Source organism: Lepidochelys kempii, chromosome 1 (assembly GCF_965140285.1).
Source record: "Lepidochelys kempii isolate rLepKem1 chromosome 1, rLepKem1.hap1, whole genome shotgun sequence".
Classification (NCBI taxonomy): domain Eukaryota; kingdom Metazoa; phylum Chordata; order Testudines; family Cheloniidae; genus Lepidochelys; species Lepidochelys kempii.
In genome coordinates this window covers 242,554,447-242,572,976 of record NC_136380.1, presented here as the reverse complement: position 1 = coordinate 242,572,976, position 18,530 = coordinate 242,554,447, and the positions used below count along the sequence as shown (strand labels likewise).

The following is an 18,530-nucleotide window of genomic DNA, read 5'->3' as shown; positions in this document are numbered from 1 at the left end:
TCTAAGGGCTCTAAGCTGCCCGTCTCCACCACTACACTGTCGACAATGCTAAAGGAGTCTGCACCGACAACGGCTTCGATTACAATGCCACAGCTAATGCTGCTAGTGCAACAGCGCCAACACAGACTGCACCAGCTCCGCACGCTGCACTTCCAATACAGTCGGCACCTCACTCTTTGGCACTGAAGCTCTTGGTGCTGCACCACTTTCTGCATCAGATGGATCTGTTCTCCTTGACTCAGTGGCAGCGAAAGCATCACTTCCATGAGACAGATTCAACATGATAAAGACATTCATATCCACAGTGAGGACAAGCCCACAGATTACAGCCCACACATGCCTCCAACTTCTGGGCCACATGGCAGCATGCACATTTGTGGTGAAACACGTGTGGTTACATATGCCCTGTCTGCAAGGATGGTTAGAAACCGTCTACAGACCAAACAAACGTATTAAACAGATGATTAATGATGCCTCCCAAAGTCAAGGAATCAATAACCTGCTGGACTCAACCACACAACGTGTTCTCGGGGATCCCATTTACACAGGATTCTCCATCACAGATGATAACAATGGATGTCTCCCTCATAGGGTGGGGAGCACACCTGCAACATCACACAATTCAGGGGTTATGGTCTGCAGTCAAGACAAGGCTACTCATAAACCTGCTAGAATTCCATGCTGTCCACAATGCCTGCCTCCACTTCCTACCGTTCACAAGGAACCAGAACAGAAGAGTAATGACCGACAACATTGCTTGCATGTTCTACATAAACAGGCAAGGGGGAGCCCAATCACACTCATTATGCACCAATAACAAATGTAATTTTGTACTGGTGCTCAACAGAAGTCATGGATTCTCTTTCCTTAGGTGTATAACTTTCCCTTTCCACCCTGTTCTACTGAGATCAAAGACATTTCTTTACCAGAGGAAAGATGCTACCATGTGTTGTTTCTATAGGGGAGAAAATGTTGTGGGGGGGGGGGTGAGAGAGAGAGATCTACTGTCTTCTGCCTGCGTGGGAGACTAAGGATTCTGTTGCCATCTGCCATTTCCTTCCCTAAGTAGGGAACTTAAGCTTATACTACCACATGCCCCATGCAGGGTGGAGCTTTTCAAAATTTTTCCATTAGAACAGAAATACTGTACTCTACTCCTGTAGCATTGTTAGGAATTTTCTGTTGAAACAGAGTTTTGTCTAAAAATGCCAATTTGTTGAACCTGAAATGTTCTGCACAAATGAACATTCAATGAACCAGGCAGTGTTCCAGCAGAAACCTGCCTGCTTTCCTACCAGCTCACCTGGTGGGCTGCTGGAGACCCCAGGGTTCTAGGGTCTGTGACTCCAAGGTAGACCCACCTCATGGACTGTCCTGGTGCCAGGAAGCTCAGGGCATCTAGGATCGGCAGCTCCAATGTGCAGACAGACTGGGACCTGGACTTTTCAGGTTCCATAGTTCTGGGGCAGCTGTGTCACACAGATTGCCTCTGAGTTGGGAATCCTTTGGCTTCTAGGGTCCCTGGCTCAGCGGTAGCCCTTCTACGTGGAGGGCTTCTAGACTCCTGGTTGCATGACTCCAAGAGCATGGTGAGTCAGCTACTCCAAGAGTCAGGCAGCCCAGGGAGCCAGCTGGCCCAGGAATAATCCATATGGAGGGGCTTCCCAGAGTTGTGGCCCCTCAAAGCCCTGGCACCTGCTATCTGGCAGTTTCATTGCTGCTATTCAGAGGTGGGCAGCAGTGAAACTGGCAAGAATCATGTTAATTTCAGAGTCCCAGGAAGCACATTTCATTTTGGAAACACCATATGTTGGTGTTTCTGAAATCCCCTTTTTTTAAAATTTCCAGTTTGCAATTTTTTAAATTTTTTTTTGTTCTGCATTGAAATGAACCCAAATTTTGAAACACTGAAATTTCCTGTGAACCAGAAGTTCTGCATTTAGGTCAGATCTAGATGCCTCTAAGTGGGTCTCTGTTGAAATAAATTACTCCTGAGAGGAGAGGGTGACATGATTCTTCAAATCCAGGGATATCAAGGTAGTGGGAGAGTTGCTTCCTCATTGCATTATTGAGTTAGGGTTCATTCCCTGGAGTTTCTTCAGCACCCAGAAATGGCTTTAGGAAGTAGGTCAAGATTAGATTTATAATGGAAAGCAAGCTTTAGTCTTAAATATCAAAAGTCTTCCTACTCTTGCTCATTACTGCTAGTGGGGGTATCCAAAGCATGATTATCATATGGTCACAAGAAGATGCTTGGTCAGCTCTAACAAATTATTTCAAATATAGAGAAAATGACCTTTGGAGTAACATACTGCATGCCCTTCAATTGCTAATAGTCTAGAAGGAAGTTTACATCCTAACTTTCATAAATTTTGAATCCCCAAATGTATGATAAAATTATCACAATATTGATGTCTGAAGGAAGCAGGAGGTCTCTTACCTTGAATCCACTATGAAGAACAGCCATTTTGCTAGTTTTCTATGTCTTATTGTTTGACCTTAATTAATATATGACAGGACTTTGCCCTTTACCAGCCTCCAGATGTCTCTTTTCTAGTACCTTCACAAACATTCATACAGATGTTTAACTGCCAACCCAAGCTGCATTTTATGCAAATATTTATCTACTAATGTTTGGGTGAAAGAAACAAAGGGAGCTAGCCCATTTGGGCCTGCTTATCTTCTCCATAAATTCTAAGGCATGAGTTGCCCAGGTATCTGTCTTATTTTACAACACAGATACTGCTAAGCTGTTCTTTTCTGTTCACTGGGAACTTGGAATTTATATACTTAATTTCACCATTTGTGCCCTGATTAATCTTTTTAACAAGTTAAAAACAAACCTTTTCCCAAATCAGCCTGTGACTCAGCTGTGGACTCTGATACTATGCCAGAGTGCCTCCCAGATTTTTGACAGATAAAACCATGGCTTTACTTTCATTACCTAAACCAGAACACCAAATTTCTGCCAACTGCTTACATAAATGCTGGTTTAAAAAAATTGATATCCCATAAGAAAACACACATCTATTCATTGTTTAAAATTTGGAAGAGGTTTACTTGCTCTGTGGAGGTAATAAGTAATGTACCTTAATGTTTTGGGAAGATTTTTAAATCTATTTTGTGTGTCCCTTTAAGCCTCTTCTTAGTATCACAACTAAGAGGCAACTTAGGTTTCAGTGAGTTCTGTTTGACTGGAATAAGAAGAGTCCAGAGGTTGAGAGCTGAGGGGAAATCTGGACTCAGACCAGTTTCTCTTTGTCCATCTGTTCTGTCTTTCTCCTCATCATTTCCAGATGTTTAAAAATACTTCTTCAAAATTTTGATATAACTCTTCCTTTCTTCTTCTCCACCCTTCCCAACCATCAAACCCTGCTTGTCCTTCCTATTGTCAACCTGCTGCCTTTTATGATACTATGGGGATTTTATAAATCTTTTGACTTCCCTGATTCCTCTCAAGTCCTCTGGCTGCAAGTAAATCAGCGTAGGTTTTCTGCCCCTATCTTTTTGTTCCTTCATCCCTACTTTTTCCTCTGCTTCCGTCAGTGCTGCATGATTTGTGTCATTGCTTCACATAGGCTTACTGACCTCAGGCTGAGTAACTCATTAAGGATAAAACAGCAGAGGCAAGACTGAATGATTGATTTGATTTTTTATCTCATGTTCCAAGGACCTCCTTTTTATGCGGGTGGCTCTACAGGACAGGTGGACTGTATAACCCAGAGCTTGCTCCAGGACTATGTTATCATGTCCTTCAACCCTATGAGTGGGCTTCTAATTGACAAGAAAGGGTAATATCCTGCAGTTTGTAGGAAGAGCAGCAGATTGGGAGTAGATGAGCAAGATGGAACACTGGCTGATTTGCAGATGCTTTAGAGAAAGCTCATGTGACCAAACTGACACCTGTCCCCACTCTTTTTATGTGAAAAATGAGAGAGATCTTCTTGGTAAAAATAAGTCAACACAAGCAGAGTACAGAACTTGCATTTTTTTAAATCTTGCTACTTGGCATCATTACCCAAATGTTATGAAGGTTAGATATGAAAAAATAACCCTAGCAGGAAAAAAAAGTGTTGATATATAATAATAATAATCTGTGTTCATATACTGCATGAGGGAACCATGCAGATGGACAGGAATCTGTCTGTATACGACATGTGAGGGATAGTGCATGGACAGGAATTTTTTCTCTGTCTGTGGACCAGACACAGAGATAGTGTGGATGGATAGGAATTTTCTGTCTGTGGACCACACACAGGGGTGGTGTGGACAGACAGGAATTTTATGTCTGTGTGTTTGTATGTTACATATGGGGCAGTGCTGTTTTTAGCAGATGCCAGACCTTGCAATTTGCTGTACAAAGAAAATTCCTAACATTAATTTAGTTTAGTGTAGCAAAACTTCTCTTGTTGCTTAAGCAGACCATTTATTGTACTTCTCTCTCCAGTAATGATCATAAAGGCTGTTGGCTAGATTAAAGTATGAAAGTGAGACAGAGAGCGAGAAGGCGGAAATTATACCTTTTTTTTTTTGCAGACAACTTTGAAAATTAATCTGTCAGAACTAAATCACAAGCACAAAGTTTTTAAATAATGTTGCTATCAATGCTGTTTATATCTTACAGCACAGACACACATTTATACACACACAGCTGGGCTCTGGGCTATTGCAGACAGCCTATGTTGAGATGACATTGAGCAGCTCACATCACTTTAGAATCTAGGAATTTGTGTCTATTGGCAACTTGTCCTCGCCAAGAACAGCTCATCGAGGAGGGTATACTACTCTCTACGGACTCTTTGAAGCCGCAGGCAAAGGCTATTGAAGTGCTGGGTCATATAACAACAAAAATGTGAGGCTAAAAATGTTCTGGTGAAACCTGGGGTGGGGGGCCATGTAATAGCTTACTGAAACTCACTAATGTTTAATGCCGTCTAAACGCACAAAACCTAAGGTTCCTCTCTGGCTGAGGAAAGATCCTTGTTGTTTATTAGAGAGGCACTGTCAAACTAGCATATGTTTTGAAACTTTCTAGCAATATCAACTAATATTGCTCTGTGTAAGGGTCTGCGAGCAATTCACATATATCGGGGTCACAACTTGCTTATAAAATTCCATTCTGAACTGAAACTTGTCTGAAAAATCAAAGACAAGAAGAACAGTTTGTCAAAAAATGAAATGTTGATGTTAGAGTGCTGTGATGATTACAGTCTTGATTATCTGTGTTGTAGTCTCCATGCTTTTGCAATGCAAACTGTTCTTCTCTAACACCTTTCCCCACACTGCTTCTCATTCTAACAATACTCCTGATGTCATTAGATAATCCATAAAAAGCAAGTATGTCTTAAATCTGACTTTAAAACTACAGAGAACAGCTCTTTTCAGTACCAACCTAGGGTGAGAGTTCCAAATATAAACATGGTCATAGATTGTTTTCCTTTATTAACCATTAATATATTGCTAACTATTTTATTCATATTGAGAGTTAATGCAGACTCATAACTATAGTTACAACAAAGGTCTGTGATGACTTTACAATTTTGTAAATACTGCTTACTGCAGGAGTACACAGACAGCTGAACTGTATCTTTCAACTTCTGTCTGAGACTTTAAACTGTACTTCTCACCTTTCTCCTCAGTTGACAAAACACCCCATTTTTTGGATCCAAACTGCTTTCCCTCACTGTTTTTGTTTCTGTAATTTACTAATGCTAGAAAACCCAGATTAGGAAAACAAATTTGAAGAAAACTCCTCACGCATCATTAATTTTTCTATGCTCTTTAGATCTTCTTGCCATTTGGCTTTTTGAATCCCTCACTTTTGCTCTTCCATTCTCCTAAAGAAAGGAATAGTCATTCCGACAGTAGCAGATCTTTGAAAGATCTATGGTATAGCAGGTGAAATTCTTAGAGAATCAAAGTCTGATAGTCTAAAAGTAACAAAACTTGACCTGATGAGATACCATAATACTACAATCATCAGCCTGAGACAGGAATAGAAGATGCATCTCCTGGAGTCTGTGTGACAAGTAACGGCAATTAATCTAGTGTTTTAATACCACTTGATATCTCTTATCTAAATAAACTCTTCTCGATATTTTACCTGAAGTGGGGTTAATCTCTTGTGGACCATTTAAATAATCCAAGGAAATCCCTGACCAAAATAAACTTCAAAGTGAAGTTAAGGTTGCAAGAAAATATCAGTAATTTAGGGTTGAGAATTCTTTCAAGAACTTTGTAGTCAGTTCTCATGTATTCTGCAACTATGGAGTTTCATTCTTGCAAAAAAAAAAAATGCGCTCCAGAATTTCGCAGACAGGCAGAAACAATGGCTGAGAGATTAAAACTGCCCCATTCATCTTAACAGCCTAAATTTCAGAGAAAACAACCTATGTCTACACTACTGCGGTAAGTTGATCTACGGTATGCATCTCCAGCTACATGAATAACGTAGCCGGAGTCGACGTACCTTAGATCAAGTTACACGGGGTCTACACCGTGGGTGGTTTATGGGAGAAAATCTCCTGTCGACTTACCTTACTCGTCTCGTCGGGGGTAGAGTACAGAGAATGATTGGAGAGCGATCTACAGTCGATTTGGCGGGTCTTTACTAGACCCGCTAAATTGACCACCGGTGGATCGATCTCAGAGTGTTGATCCCTGCCATAGTGTAGACCTGCCCCCAGACGACATTCTGCAGCATCTTAAAAACTGAAAATGTGGAAGTGTAAAATAAATGGAATTTAATATCAAAATAACAGGGAGCTGTACTGATTACATTCATGTTCATATTTAAATCAGAAAAAAAACTCCATTTGTACCATACCTGAAACTGTTGTAGAATTTTTCCATCAGAGAGCCACAAAATCTAGAGACCTTGCAGCAGAGTCCAGCTTGTTGTTGCGTACTCTCATCTAGATTATAGTTATCTTTTTTTCCTCTCTTAAGACAGGAAATTCAGAGTTATGGTTATACTTTCAAATGTTTGAGTTTCTTGTAAGTGTGGAAATTCAGTGAAGATACCCAGTTTATCTTAACTCTGTATCTCTCCCCATGAAAATGAGAAAGGCAGACTATTTTATCAGTTCCTTAAAAAAAATGTCATTTTGTCGGCAACCACAAAAACAAGAATGTTTCCTCCTTATTTCGAGAGTGGTTGTGCCAGTTCTGGCCTTTTTCACAATCCACAGGGGGAAAAATTACTTTGGTTGGGCAAATAGCATAGAGGAGACAATAATTCCATACTCTTCATAAAGGCCTCCCATCTTACAACATGCTGAGAATTCGCTGTACTTCACAGGAGGTGATCAGTACTTCATAGGATTAGGTTATATGATTTGATTGGCCTGCCAGTTATCCTAGATGTCACTAGACAAAGTGCTAACATGTATCCATATTCAAACCTCCTGGGCCTAGATCTTGAAAAACACAGGAAAAGAACAAAAACATCACACTTAGTAAAGGAATCATGTATGTATGAAACCAGTGTTCTACCATGCACTTTTTTATACTCCAGCTTCAAAGAAACGAAGATGGGAAGATTGTATCACTCTGTGGCAGGTCTGGATTAAGGCAGTCCAATGCATTGGATGCACCATTATGTGGTGCATCTCTAGCTCCATCCGCACAGCCTTGCCCCTTCATGATGGTGATACTCCCCACACACACACACACTATCACCACCTGGAATAAATGTGACAAGGAGGCTCCCTGTTCTTTCCCACAGCAATAGAAATAGAGGCCCTTCTTGTCTTGAGGCAGCAGGAATGGGAGCAAGGGTCCCTTTTCATCGCTGAAGAGGCAGCAGTTTCAGGAGGGAGGCCCCCACAGTACTTCTCCACAGCCAGGGTGCATCATCTTGAGTGGGCTGGGCTTGTGGCACTGCCCGCCTTCTGCCACACAGTCTTTTCATGGGAAATGTTGGCCTAGGCCCCCATTGAGATGCATGGGGAAGTTCACTCCTCTCAGAGCTATTGTTTAGGCCACGGGTTCTCAAACTGGGGGTCGGGACCGCTCAGGGCGTCGCGAGATTATTACATGGGGGGTCGCGAGCTGTCAGCTTCCATCCCAAACCCCGTTTTGCCTCCAACATTTATAATGGTGTTAAATAAATAAAAATGTGTTTTTAATTTATAAAGGGGGTTGCATTCAGAGGCTTGCTATGTGAAAGGAGTCACCAGTACAGAAGTCTGAGAACCAGTGGTTTAGGCTGTCTGGACTCAGGAGGATGTCCCTGCATTGGTACACTCCAGGCATAATTACAAACTTTTCTTTGCAATCACATCGGCTAAAAAAATTTTTTTTAATGAAAGCTGAGTGCCTTAATCGAGGTGTCCCCTGTGGGGACAGAATTAAGGTAGTTAGTTACCTTTGCTTTCAGATGATTGAGGTTTTCAGAAGTGTAACCTTGTCTCTGAAACTGCTGCTTTTTAATGGCATCTTTTTAACTAATTAAAACATTTAATGCTTGTTACTGGTACGTATTCACGACTTTGGCTTCACCTCAAAGATATTTGTCCAGAAACCTTAAACTCTGCTTTGTAATATAAGTATAGCACCAACCTAATAAAATTTTATAGAAATGTTCATTTTCAGTCCTATCTTTTATTTTGTGTTTCTTTCATTTCTTTTACTCTACCAATAAATTATCCTCTTGTTTAGAAACAACAATTGAAAATTTTAGCTTGAAGCAGCTACTGATTAGCATCTCAGAGAGAGAAACTTGAATTCCGACCAAGGGAGAAATACAGCCAGAAGCCTGCTATAGTTTGGGTTTCAGTTCTCTGGCATGGCAGCTACCATCTCCCTTCCCAGTGCCGCAAAATGGCTGGCAGGAGCCATAGCTGACATAAGGGGAGCTGTATGTTCTAAAATGTACTAAGTTTTGTTACAGCCTGGAAATAAATTAATTGCACCCTGGGATAAAGAACAGGAACTCCTTGACACCGAAACCAATATGCTTTTGGATACAGATAGTGGTATTTTTTTGCTCTCAGATGAGATCCCACATTGGCATGTGTCAAAACAGAATACAGAAGTTGAGTAAATTGTCAATATTAAATATCCAGTGGACATACAAGACATATATGAGAGGCGGTTCAGCTGAAGATATGTGGCAGTCTGGCCTCCCAGTATATTACTGAATGGCAGGTTCCTTGGAGGAACTTTGGAACAGAATCTCAGAAAATGCAGCGTCTATGGCGTTGCTATACCTAATACAAGGACGAATTTAGAGACTGTTTCCAAACTCTCACAACTTGAAACAATTTAAAGTATAACAGTTTGAACCAGATTTTGATTCAATACAAAATGTGTAATGAAGAGATTCATAAGAGAAAGTGAATTTACTAAAGACAATCAAATACCACACACCTTTCTTCTATTAAATATTACTCCTAATACTGAACTCGCAAAAGCAGGAAAGTGTTACCCAGATATTATGTGGAAGATCCTCAGAATTTAAAATCAAATCCTAATCTTGCCAATCAGCAGCATAAGGAAGATTCAGGCAGGCAGATGAATTGGCATCGATCTCAAGCCATGAACTAATGTGATAAAAGTTTCTGAATGTGAGTTTACAGTGAAATTGGTCTGTATTTAGGCAATATTATAGGAAGCCTTTCCAAATGCTTCTAAGCTTCATGCAATAAAAGCCCAACATTCAAAACATTAATATCAATCAAAAAGATCAAAGCAGACCAAATATCCAACCACAGGAAAAACAGGAACCTGATTTAGAATCAAACCCCAAAAACCTTCAATGTAAGCCATCCTACCAGCAAAAGGAATCAATTCCCAACTGGTGCAAAAAATAGTGGAGAGGGAACAACAGATGGGAGAGAAAAAAAGTGGTGATGAGATTTAGCTGAAACTAATCAAGGCTGGGCCAATTTAAATAAATGTGTTTTGCCTGCTTTTAGGGCACCCTATACCAAGGGACACTGGTATTGCCTTTTCTGGTAGATAATTCCATAGTAGAGTAACCTCAGTCCTATCTATGGCCTGGGATTGAGATCAGACTTGTCCTGGCCAACTGTTCCTGCAAGGCAGGGGCACAGAGTGAGAGACCGTCACTCATGTATTTCAAGCCTAGATTATGAAGGCTTTTATATGCTAGTTTTAAGAAGGGTAAGTGTAACCGACTGTCTCACTCTTATCATAAGGATTAAATGCGCAACTCATTCTGCTTATTGTTACCATTTATTTCAGAATTTAACCTCTCCATCAGGTTTGGAAAATGCTCTGCAGGACCTTAAATATTTTAAATGTGAGGGTGAAGCATGTAAATCAGTTCACTCAGTCCCCTGGAATCTCTGCGGTAAAATCATGAGGGGAAGTTACACAAGGCATCACACTATATTATCCCTGTAAAGAAATCATGGGTAGAAAGGTGACTCACACAGGGATCGTCTTCTGCATGTGTCTGCGCTGGTGGATACAAGTAGGGAGATCCTGGGTGCATTTGTACAGGGCATTGCTGTCTCCATGTTGAATACCTGCAGGGACACCCTTGGGGCATTAACAATGAAAGTGTCCTTATTTTCAGAGATGCTGAACACCACACCTTCTGTTGAAGTTCACCACCTCTGAAAATCAGGCCTTTTTTTTATTAAGTCTGTGTATTATCCTTGCAATGGTGAGGAGGAGGATTTACACACGTTTTCTGCATGTCTGTGCATTCAGTGAAACCCGCAACTCTGACTAAAAGAAACGAAGTGGGAGAACAGCCTGTAGAAGATGACTCCTTTAACTCACTGAGAGACAGGCATACTGTCTCCACCACATATCCATTTGTCACAAGTATAGTCATTATATTAAGAGTGATGTAATCTGGGTCTTTTTTAAACTTTACATTAAAGGATTAACAAAGCTTGTTTAGGCTAGTTAGAAGAGCCAGGAACTCCACTAATCAGATGTTTTCCCAAAACTGAGAGAATAGTCATTGATGTTATTTTTGCTAGTATGCTCTGTAATGGGAGAATAGATTTTATGAGTACCCCCATCCTGATACAAGTCTTTTGGGAACCTTTCTGTATATCTGATAGAAATAACTTAGTGCAATATGAATATGAACCAGACTGGCTGAATGCAGACAATGTGTAGCTTTTAGAGCTTTAGTTTTTCTCTTGCTCTCCCTAGTCTCTTAAGGTCCTCTCTGGAGAGAAATTGTGGTCTGTCCCTGAAGTTGAAATTTGAGTTCAAAACCTTGCCAGGTAAAGGTATTCTCCAGGCACTGGGCATCCTTCACAAATGTTAAAGAAAGCTATGTGTGGTCATGATACAATATAAATGTATTTAATTTTTTTATTTATACATTTATACAAACCATACCCTAAAATGTAGTATAGAGTTAAATACAATGTGTATCTAGAGCTAAATCAGTGGTTTTAGAATTGACCTGTGGAGTTCAGTGATCTAACACCTGTCAGTCTTCAGGTAGTGGTAGTTCTGGCTATTTGCTCCCCTGTGTAGGACTCCTGTAGAGTTTCTAAAGTGTTTCACCACTAAGTTCCATAATACATCTCTCTACACTCTGTGCATCTGCTCCATATCAGTTTTTGTTAAGGGTTAATTTAACTGTGATAAAATCTGTAAATAGACACCAGAATTTTGAGTGTTAGTGACACAAAAGGTAAGGAGAAGCAAACTACACAATGACCTGGAGAGTTTAAAGCAGGGAGAAATCCCATACTAATAAATGTGAAATCCTACATCAGGAGAGAGGTAATAAGTCACGCATATTTAAAAGAGGTGTCACCAAACAGCTACATCCATCATATTTTCTCCTTAATACTTTCCCATTATATGTAACCAACTGTTGTAATTTCAGTGGGAGAGATGTGGGATCTAAGTAGGGAGTTCAAAAAAGAGGCATTCCTACAGAGAATATCCTGTCTAACAAAGTAAAGTACAGTATGAAAAGATTTTAGAACCACTGGGTTAACTAAAACAAAGGAACAGAGACACAGAAATTAAGAGATACAGGCAAGGAAGAAAAGAGAGATTTTCAGATGAGATTTGAACTGAGAGGAAGAATCGGTGAGGAAGATGGATACTGGATGGCTGTTCCAGATGTTGAGATGCAGAAGACCTGGTTCTTGTAACAAAAGTGGTGAGATTGTGGGAAGGAACAGAGCAGAGGCCAGTGTTGAATAAGTGGAGGGAGTAGGGAGGGAAGTAGTGACAAAGCAGATTCATGGAGGCTTTTATGAACAGAGGACAAGATGAGTTTTTGCTGCTGGTATAGCTCATCATAGAAATGGATGAAATATAATTTTAAACCAAGAGACAAACCCAATGCCCTTTCAGAGGTCATACTTCAGAGACTCACAGCTGAGAGTCTGTGGAGGCCTGTTGAAGGCTTTGACACCCCTGTCGTGTGAAAAAGGATACCATAATTGAGACTTCATTTTTTTGATGGAGAGGATCTTATTTGATGATTATTATATAGGAATATCCTCTGTTGGTTTTCTCTTTTTTTCTTAAGTGATTGGTGGTGCACGGGGAAGGAATCTCTTACCTGAGGAAGCCTGTGGTATATCAGGTAAAACATCTGGGACAACTGAGAAACCTAGCATAGTCAGTTTCTAACTCAGAAGTGCTGTTTTATATCCATTTTTAGTCTTAGCTTTGAGCGGCACATGCACACAGCAGTTACCTGCCTAAAGAAAAGTTGGTCATAAACCAAAAATTTCGGTCTACAGTGCAGCTCTTGCGTGTGCAAGTTCTGAAAGCTAGCCCTGCAGTTTCCCGCCTGAGGCATTCCCCATGCCACAGATGTGTCTGCTTCACTCATTCCCTTCCCACAGGATATAGTGGTTAGACCACTGTGTTCACAGATTTTTTACAGTGGTGTAAGAATGCTTGCCATGGGGTCTGAGCAGAGGTATGCCACAACCCCATAAGGTGAGAAAGGAAGTGACTGTAGTAGCCCAATGACATAACAGTTAAGACTGCAGGATGTTGGAGATGGGGGGGGGGAGTTACTCACATGTTTCCCCATAGTATAGTAAGCTGTTTTTCCTCATAAACACTTCCAGCAGCTGTAAGGCTATGTTCTAGAAATTTCCATCCTTCTGCATATTCTGTAGCTGTAGGAGAGGAACGCAGTACAGTTATTCCAGGCGGTCAGCAGACTCCTAATTAGAAGTCCCCAATTAGTTTTCAGAAGTCCATAAAAGTTTTTTGTTTCCAAGCCCAATAGGCAGAGGCTTATAAAAATACTCCTTATTCTTCAGCATTATGCATGGAGTTGGGAATGGATTTTATCATTCATTATTAGCCAAATGACTTTTCTTTGACTGACTTCTTTAACAAAAAACTTTCAGACTTGAAAAAAAAAAAAACATTTCAAATGGTATCCTACCAATAAATAGACTTTTGTTATTTCTATCTTGATATTTTTTGCTAAATTTTGAAGATATGTGTATTCCATCTCTTTAATGGCTGTCATCCAGAACTTCCAGTGAAATCATAATGCTGAATTTGTAACATCTTCATGCTACACCTTGGATATCAGAACAAGGTTAAACCTTAACAGCAGAAGTATCAGAAAGCGAAGTTAGACTGTCAAAAATCCTTTTTGAAAACTTAAAAAAAACCAAAAGTAGAAATACAGAAAATGACTAACCGGGTGAACTGTTCTATATGTTACCTTCATCACAGAGGTGTTGCAAAAGTTAATTTGGGTTGGGATTTTCAAAGAAGCCTAAGGGAGTTAAGCTCCTAAATCAAATTGAAATGGAATGAGGATCTGAGTGCCTAACTCTTTTAGGTTCCTTTAAAAACCCTAGCTTTACAGTCTGTAAAATTCTCTGAACACAGTAAGTGCTGTATAATTGCTAAGTACTAGTAATATATTTCCTACTGGATCATTGTGAAAGCCACTTGAAACCAGATCAGTAATGTGTATAATGTCTTCAGTCCCACTTCCCAGTTCTGTGAATGAGAGGCATTCTTTTCCAGTGTTTACCTCTGTATACCCTTCTTTTCCTATAATGGCACTAAGACAGTTTTTACAAGTGTTAGTGTGCATTGAAATTTGTCAACCATGTAATGCTTCTCAAAGTCATTGCTTTCAATGAGTGCTGCTGTATTGAAATTCATGTTAAGTATCTCTCAGTTCCCATAATGCATTCTTTCACACATGCTTCCTAGTTCATATAAATTATCTGAGAGACAGTTTTATTTATTTTATGATTTGTTATAAACAATCAAGATCAGATATTTTGAGTGTAATAGATAAGATTCTGATCTGTGAATCTACTTAAAAGGAAATCATTTTTAAAACGATTTAGTCTTAAATATAATAAAAACAACCAGAGAGAAATCTGCCATCTTGACAACTAATTAGTTATTTGTAAAGTGCTATGTAAGTGCAACTAGTATTAATATTGACTGATGAAGAGTAGGACTGATAATTCAGATCTTGTTTGCCTAAATGGAGAAAAGGGGCAGTACAATTCTGTAAGTTAAGTTGTTGTTGTTGTTTTTTCAAGTGCAATTTAGTGGTAACCATTGTTAAATTAACCCAAAATCTAAGATTTAGAACTTGCCTACAACAACTTTGAAAGCCCTTGCTATTCGAATGCAATCAAATGAAATCTGAATTCTCTATCCTAAGAAGGATCATTAGAGTGGCAGCTTCTACTGAGAAACTATTCAGTTATGGAGATAGTGAATCACTAACAGGTATTTCTCCAAACAGCTCTGAACATTCATTTAATGTATATTATTATTTAGTCAATCTTTAGTTATGTAATGTATAAAGACACACATAAAACTGTTGTATATCTTCTCTAATGTAGAATTCTCAAACTTTTTCATACTTTGGGGACCACATTTTAATAGAGCGCTTGTCTTAGGAACACCTCCCCTTGCATTTGCTTGTTGGGATAGTAATATTAGGTTAGTATTTAATGTATTTTTAACTGTCTCTCTTAAAGCAGGTCAGCAGCTGGAAACAAAGAGAGCAGGCACCATGTGATAAGCCAACTCTCCTCAGACTACCAGCAAGTGTTCCATGGATCTCAGTCTGAGAACCACTGACTAAATAAATCCCATACGAAACACTTTTACTTTTTCACTATTGCCTCAGCCTTACCTTAAGTGCAATTCAGGAAAGAGGAACATAGGAATTATCTTACTGGACCAGACTGAGGATACATCTGCTCCAGTATCGTGTCTTTGGCAGTGGCTAGTACCAGGTCAAGGACATTTTATCCTGTCTAATCTGACTGTGGGTGATGGTATTATTGATATACATAATATAACTTTTTTAAAAATTTTACTAAACCCTGGAGCTCAATATCATGTTGCCATGAGTTCCATATGTGATTTATGCTTTGTGTAAAAAATATAAAAAGTAATTCTTTTGATTCGTTTGTTTCCTTTTAATTTCATTGGACATACCTTGTTCTTGTATTATGAACTAGTAACTAGGAGTTCCCAACTGACTTCATGCAATTGTTATTTGATATATCTCTATTATGTTACCTCCAATTCATCTTCCCTCCAAAGTAATTATTTCTCATCTTTATAAACTCCCACATGACAAACTCTCTCTCTTAATTTTTCTTACCTTTCTTTGGATTTTTTCCATTTCTGCTATATCCTTTTTGAAAACTGAATTTGAGTGTTCAAATAGAGAGTGAACTTTTTCTGGTGCATTGGTTTATATTATGCCATTTATAATATCTTCAGTATTGATTTGTATCCCTTTATTAATATGGCTTCATAGTTTTTCTTTTTGACCAACACTTCGCATTTAACAGATGTTTTCATTGAGCTGTCCACATTGATGCCTTTTTCCTTAAACAGTTTAATCAAGTACTTAATTCCCCTGTACACACATGCACAGTGTAATCCTTATTAGTGCAACTCAGAGGATGAGAGAGTTAATTACAAAGCTAATTTAGCTGCACAGTGAAGTGAAGTAGCCTGTATATTCAAGCTAATTTTTACTTTTGCTCTGTGGCTACACTTAATCTATAGTATGTTGTGTATTTTGTACAAATATTGTGTACTTTAAATATCAGTGATTTTCATGGGCTTTGTCTAGCATGCACAGTGTAGCACACAGTGTTATAAGATATATTTCCTTGGCTATTTCCCTCTGCCTTGTAGCACTTACATTTACTTTCAACTGAGTAAATTGAATTTCTCAATTTTTTTCCATCATAGACTCAGAATCGCATGAAGTTGATGGCAGATAACTATGAGGATGACCACCTCAAATCCTCATCCCATTCCAACCAAACCAACCACAGACCCTCTCCAGACCAGGTAATACTTCTCTCCTTTTCCCTTTTAAAATGACTTTTAACTACTGGGCCTGATTATTTTTGAGTCATATGTAGCTTTTCCCAACATGCATGAAGTCTCTAGGAACAAAAACGACATTCCAGAGTGAACTTAGAAGACAGAAATGTTTGCAGCTGTTTTGCTGGCTTTCTTGAAGACCCTTGCAAGATGCACAGATGCTCCCAAGTACTAAGTTGTTTTTAGTAGGGTGAAGAGGGGACAAAGGAATGTTAATATCTTGACTATGTCATGAAATGTAAGGTAGGAGCTGTCTCCTACCACGTTCAGATTTCGGTAATACAAGTCACCTGTTCTGGAGTGCTTGGAGTGGTTTTATCATTCTTGCTGTAACTTGTGAGAATAATCACCTCTAATAAGAGGGGTCTTGAATTGTTTCTCTCTGTGAATAGCAGGAAATCTTAGTCAGGATCAGCTTCTAGGTCTCTGGATTGTGTATGGGCAATTACTTGCATTTCCCAGAAGGAAATCCTAACCTGTATGCCAGACGAGCACAAGTTGTGCCCTCTGAAGCTCATGAACTGAAAAAAGATAAATTTACCATTTCTAAGGCATAGCAGAGCCTCATGTGTCATTTACTAAAATCAGCCATGTATTTGATATCTATCCCTTGGGTAACACAGAGACTGCCAACCTAATTACAAATTTCACATTGAAACCTCACGTGTTCCAGGTTAATTAAAAATTCAAAAACTGTAATTGCTCCCTAGACTGAGACATGGGAATAGCTAACCTTTCTCAATCCTCTGGCTGACCTGTAAGTAGCATTGATGGGTTCTAAAGGGAGCTGAATCTCATCCTGGTCTGCTGAAGAATGGGTCATTGTACCATGGCAGTTCTAAGGGGAATGAAAGTAGAAAATGGAGGAGCCTAAACACATATGCACACACCCCCAAAATCCCATATTTAAAAACTTCCTTTCATAGCTACACCAGACTCCCTCTGAAAATAATATTGTGAAAAAATGTTGAAGACATGGTGTTCATTGTTCTAGAGGGGATAAAAGTGATGCAAACAGAGGAATGAGTATAAAATTTTCTTTCTACTTAACCACCTTCCTAAGATTGTAAATGAAGAACCTCATGAATGAGTGGCTTGAGGCCTCCAGGACTTTCTTTGCAGGTGTCAGACCTATTTTCTTTGAGAGAAGGATTATCAATATTGAAGATCAAAACAGTGGTCTCCAAATCTCAATTTCCTTGGGAGTAGAAGAGTATCTGCTATTTTACACACTGAAGTGTTGTAGTGAAATAAGGACATTTTCCAAATTTGTATATGGCACCTGACTGAAAATGAAGGCACTGGTAATGTGAACAGGTTAAGAACCAAAAGACTTCTAAATATGATCTCGCAGTGGGAGACAGGTTACATTTTCAGTTTATGTAAACAAATTCTGAGTAACTGAGCAAAGTTTAAAAGAGAATTAAGAAAGCTGTTTCCAATGGTTCAAGTTATTGGAAAGCAGCAGAGCAGAGGACACAGGGAGTTGGAGGCCACTTTTTTCTACTACTAGTACTTTATAATTATGTCTGTGCTTTAAATACTAACCAACTCTTTATTTCATTCCCATGCTGCTCTGGGGCTTTTTCCCTTTGTCATCTCTCAACCAATAGGATGAGGAGGAGGGTATTTGGGCATAGCCAATCAGATGCTCTTAGTTCAGCCATTTTGTTCAGAACGGTGAGAATCAGCTTTCCTTACCAGTAGAAAAGTTTCCCACGGTCACTCTTGCATCTTGCTTCTGTGTGATTCATGAAATCCGGGTGTGTTTCCTTTCCCTTTCTCACGAGGTCTATGCATGTGGATGTTGCCTACTTATTTGTTGTGTTTTTTATTTCTTCTGTGTGTTAAGAATCAAGTTATTGTTTCATGACACTATGGGGGGAACTTTCCAGGGCATGTAATTGAATTTATATGTGTATATGCAAAGCACCACCATGATTCATGTGAAAGAGAGTAGGAAATGTGTCCTCTACAATTTACCATTAACCTCATGGTGGAAAATGTTTCCGGTCAGACCCTTTTTGTTTTTTCACAAATCAATTTTCACTGTAGCCAAACCTTTTTCAAATCCTGGTCAGTAATGAATGAGCTCAGAGGTAATATTTCTACCTGGAGATTACATATTTTGAGCATGCTGAGCTCTGCTGCTGAGAACAATGCCAGGTAGATGACCCAAAGCACCAAGTTGTCCCAAATATGTATTAACT

At 39.4% G+C, this 18,530-nt stretch overlaps 1 protein-coding gene across 16 annotated transcripts in view; it reads left to right on the top strand.

Moving 5' to 3' along the window:
• Nucleotides 1–18,530, top strand: part of ERC1 (ELKS/RAB6-interacting/CAST family member 1) — a 552,070-nt gene that overhangs the window by 481,192 nt on the left and 52,348 nt on the right. For 13 of the 16 annotated variants that reach the window (XM_073320483.2, XM_073320517.2, XM_073320492.2 and 10 more), the window contains one exon: nucleotides 16,183–16,284. In XM_073320483.2, the coding sequence (XP_073176584.1) occupies nucleotides 16,183–16,284 (102 nt within the window). Of the gene's footprint in view, nucleotides 1–16,182; nucleotides 16,285–17,933; nucleotides 18,001–18,530 lie in introns of all 16 variants that reach the window. The other 3 variants (XM_073320609.1, XM_073320616.1, XM_073320601.1) reach the window with 1 other exon arrangement.